The following is a 4,444-nucleotide window of genomic DNA, read 5'->3' as shown; positions in this document are numbered from 1 at the left end:
GTATTACATGAATTAAGGCAGTGTCTAAATCTATCCTATCTATCTAAAATGCAAGTTCAGGGGATATACGCAATTATTATATGTACATATGAAGTGATTCTCCATCATTTCACAAATTAAATTATTTAATGCTTGCATCTGGTATAGAGTGATGGCATTCGTTCATCAGTTATTATTTTTTTCAGGCACATGTTGCATTATATGGTATTGGAGTGGACGATACGTCATTTGAGAGGAGTGAATATGGAACGGTGCTGACACTCGCTCGTAGATATGTAGATTTAATAAAAAAAATCCAGCCTGAAGGTCCATTTTATCTTGGTAAGAACAAATTATATGAAAACTATATTGTTACCAACTAGAAATTAAAATAATAAATTTTACCGTATCGTGTCATTCAAGAGGGGTCTTTTAGTTACATCAGTTACGTCAGTTATTGTAGCTGGATGCTCGCTCATGCCCACGATTTTTGAAACGCATTTTCAGCTGGCTACTCGTTCGGCGGTCTGTTGGCTTACGAAATGGCGAGTGAGCTGAAAAGAAATGGTGAAACTGTTGCAATGGTGTTCATGGTGGATACGTTCGCATGGCACCCTAAAGCCCTAACAAACGGTAAAGAATTGATGCGAAAGACCACCGAGTTAACCTTAAAGTCAACGGAAAAATATGTGGTAAAGAAAAATATAAATTTTCCTATATTACTCAACGGGGAAAATAGTTATATAGTTATTTTTATTCTTGTTTTTCAATTAGTTTCTATGTTTGGCAAAGTGGATCCTGTGTTTGAGAAACATCCGTTGAACTTTTGCTTTGAATTAATTTTGAAACTAGAAAAATTTTAAGTAAAATATTTAACAAACCATCCTAAAATTGTTAAAATGGGAAGCTTTGTTAATTAATATACAATTTTTCAATATTTTGGAAACAAAAATTTTTCCAATTATGCTCATTTTGGGTGGCTTTTTTTGATGTTCAACCCGGTGACGGATTGGTTTCTCTTTTTAAAAATTGAGTTTCATAGTGGTTCTTTGTACACTTCGAGAATCCAAGCCCTAAATATATTTTTCGATTGGTTTCGTTATTTCGATAATGATTAAGTATGTTGTTTAATGAGAATTCAAACTGTTTACTCAGGATGAATGAATTTTGAACACTAAAAGAAATTTTGATAAACCAATGCTTTACCTTTGTCCCAAAACATGAACAGATCACTGCTTTGGTTTTTTGTTTTTTCTTTGTCGTAAATAATTATGCACGGTTGGGCGAACAGAAAATGCTGATACATGTTACATTGTATAAATTCCTTCTCAGACAAGACGACTGCTCGAAAAAATTGCTTTCGTCGAAATGGGTAAGAGTAAACATGACGTCAATGATTATTACGAGGAATTGCAACATCAGGAAAAGGTTATTGATGTTTTGGAGGATGAAGCTGCTGAAAAGAATATTGTGCTTCGTTTGAAAGAAAGAATTGAGACAACTAAGTACGAAGTCAGATCTGCTGCTGAAGCTCATTTAGATTGGCAGCCTTCTAAGGTATTAACATTCAGTTTATCATGGTATTTTATCAACAAGGAAGAATTGCTTGACATTTACATTGTAACGACCGATTTTCTTGTCTTTTGGCAATAATTATTAAATACTCAATAGTGTGTACCTAAGGGACCGATGAATTAGAATTTCTCTTTTTAAAGGTATCCTATGACGGGGTATTGACATTCGTTTGCTGTGACGAAACTAAGTCATTCTCTCTTAGCAAGCCAGAGATATGGAAAACGTTAGTTGAGAGAATGGATTTCCTTTACGCCCCTGGAAGTCATCTAAAAGTACGAGATGGAGCTAGTGGAGAAACGTGTGGATCCATGATAATGACAACAGCAGCAATGAGCTACCTTTCCAAATCTCTACACCACAATTTCCAGGCTGTAAGAACAAGGCGTGAAGAGAAATTGGTGGAATTTCTAAAGCAAGGAATTGTTATCTGGATGCTTTCAAGTAAGCAAAATATTAAGTAATTTAGCTTGGTGCAACACGTGAGTATTTAACACTGCAAAGCTTTCGGTCCGTTGAACCGGCCGGGCCTTCATCAGTGCAATTACCTGAAATTAATTACCTGCAATTAACGGTCCGAAAGCTTTGCAGTATTAAATACTTACGTAGTGTACCTACAAGCTAAATTACTTAACGACTGTCACCGGCCATGCAAACATACAAGAATATTAAGCAAAATATTTTTATTGGGTAACGTGCTTCTGAAGAAATATAGCTGCGAAAGCATCGGCAATCGAGCTGGGGAATCCTATTCTTAATTATAGGGGTCAAATATTGTACGGCTATTTTAAAGCCCCATTTTGAAACCATTTTTAAGGAGCCTTTTGTTTGGTCACTTTTACAGCGTGACTTCGCACATGCGACACATCTTAAATCGTTAATTTATTTGTTTTGCATCTAGGTTTCTCAAAATGGGTGAAAGGCACTCTCCAGTTAGATTCCGAAGAAACAGTGTTTAATTTTGAATATAAATCCTTAGGATTGTTTACAGTACGAAAATTTTTTATCAAAGGTAAGCCCCAGATTACGAATACCAACCTTTTGGGCCAATATAAACTTTTGATCTGAATGAGAAAAATTATTAGTATCTTGAAAATTATCGAATTAAATAGAGGTTGGATTTCAGTTCATTGAAATACAGCCGCAGTGTCAAAAGGAACGACATAGTCGAGGGCCGGGTGCCACCCCGCACCGCACACTGTATAGCTCCCAAGATGTTGCTCTTTCGTCCACAAAGACACCCTTCTTTGAGGCCTCAATTATGTCTTCTTTGTGGCGTTCATTATTATGTGTTGTAATAGTTGGTCAAAGATTTTTTCTTTTGAATACCGCCCTGTTACCCTCATTAGATCAAAACATAAACAAAAGACGATTTTTAGGTTGATAGAGTATTGCATGCATATTCATGTGATTACTTTACTTTTTAAGATTTGACAAACATCATGCCTGGTAGGCATGTTGATGAAATCCGTAAACGCCATGGCAACAATCCTTTCATTGATTTCCTCACTTGTATGTTGACCAAAAACGGCGGGCTTTGGACGTTTCATTCTTTGGATTTTCAGCGGCTCAAATTGCTGGTCGATGCTTTAGAAGCTCTTTTTGGAATACCGTTCGTGCAGTGACGGGAACCACAACGGACAACGGTCAATCATTATAATTTGATAGATGAAGTTAATAAGAAGTGTATTGTTTACCATTAGCATTTTTATTAAAACAACTTGCACTCATGGATTTGTTGCAGTGTAGTTTACTAAGTTTAGGAACAAAAGGAACTTAATTGTTCTAGGCAAAGTAAGATAAATCTTAGTAAAGCGTAGAACATAAATCCATATATGCAACCTAAATTACAATATTACTTTTTTATATATTACAAACAATATTACATTCTCTAAAAATATTTTCTATTTTGTGTTTGTGATCTTCCACGGGAAAACACACGTTAATGCTGTCGATTAACTTCGTTAGTTTGTTACTATTTACTAACCGTTGTCGTTGGTTAGTTCGCGTAAACGGTAGACGCTTCAAATGTTCGTTCAAAAGATTTTAGAAAACGGTCGTAACTTGAAAGTCCTGTCCCAAAAACATGAAAAACCCTATACAGTAAGCTGTAAGCATTAAACATTATGGAGTTTGGAGTTTTATTAAAACAAATCTGAATGGCAGCTACGTAGGATGTTGAATTGTACATGCAGAATTTTCTTACTAACCTGATATACATTCAAAACTATTACACAACATTATATATTAAAATTAACATGATAGAGACTACGACATGGACTACGATACTGGACAGCATAAACAAATTAGGAAACCGACTAGTTCTACAAAATTAAATCAAGATATTTATTATTACGTAGATTATACTTATTTTAAGCTTTAGGGATTTAGAGAAAAGTTTCTTTGAGACTTTAGATTATTTAATATAGCACGAAAAATAAAGAGGTGCACGTTGAACCTTAATGAACAAACGCTGGAAATTCGGCGTGTCTTTAGCAAATCAGATAATTCGGTCTTTGCACTTGGAGTGATTTAGGACCATATCATTTTCTGTGCACCAATCGTCAATTTCATCGATAATAGACAGCATATTGCTGTGAGCACATTCCCCAATTGTTTCGGAGAGACTGGTATCGTCGACTTACTTCCATCTTTCTTTGTGTTTTGTGGCTACATGATTACGAATGATAAGGAGGAAAATGGGTCCAAAGGATTGTACCTTGCAACGAAAATTTAACATATCACTTTGCAGTAATGTATATAATATGTATAATATATTAATACCGGGTGTCTCAAAAAAAGTACCGGTGTTTGATTTAATATGATGTAAAAACTATACCAGGTATGGCTTTCAAATAAGTTTTATAGTATTAAGAAAATGCTAACTTCAATT

General features: G+C 34.9%; 1 protein-coding gene across 1 annotated transcript; it reads left to right on the top strand.

The window, feature by feature from the left end:
• The first annotated feature begins 247 nt into the window (after nucleotides 1-247).
• LOC114544400 lies at nucleotides 248-3,249 on the top strand. Its single transcript, XM_028563052.1, has 6 exons — nucleotides 248-321; nucleotides 487-671; nucleotides 1,312-1,536; nucleotides 1,695-1,995; nucleotides 2,453-2,563; nucleotides 2,980-3,249. Exons 2-6 carry the CDS (start codon nucleotides 522-524, stop codon nucleotides 3,174-3,176), a joined length of 984 nt encoding a protein of 327 aa, XP_028418853.1. The 5' UTR covers nucleotides 248-321; nucleotides 487-521; the 3' UTR covers nucleotides 3,177-3,249.
• The last annotated feature ends 1,195 nt before the right edge of the window (nucleotides 3,250-4,444 follow it).

This window comes from Dendronephthya gigantea, unplaced genomic scaffold (genome assembly GCF_004324835.1).
Source record: "Dendronephthya gigantea isolate DGI-Jeju-01 unplaced genomic scaffold, DenGig_1.0 000771F, whole genome shotgun sequence".
NCBI classification, from domain to species: Eukaryota; Metazoa; Cnidaria; class Anthozoa; order Malacalcyonacea; family Nephtheidae; genus Dendronephthya; species Dendronephthya gigantea.
This window is presented reverse-complemented; position numbering and strand designations above follow the sequence as displayed.

Excerpts from the sequence above, each read along its gene's own strand:
- LOC114544400 (XM_028563052.1), top strand. The coding sequence starts at position 522 with ATGGCGAGTGAGCTGAAAAGAAATGGTGAAACTGTTGCAATGGTGTTC. Across the intron at positions 672-1,311 it reads AGTCAACGGAAAAATATGTG|ACAAGACGACTGCTCGAAAA; the intron begins GTAAAGAAAAAT and ends ATTCCTTCTCAG. Across the intron at positions 1,537-1,694 it reads TAGATTGGCAGCCTTCTAAG|GTATCCTATGACGGGGTATT; the intron begins GTATTAACATTC and ends CTCTTTTTAAAG.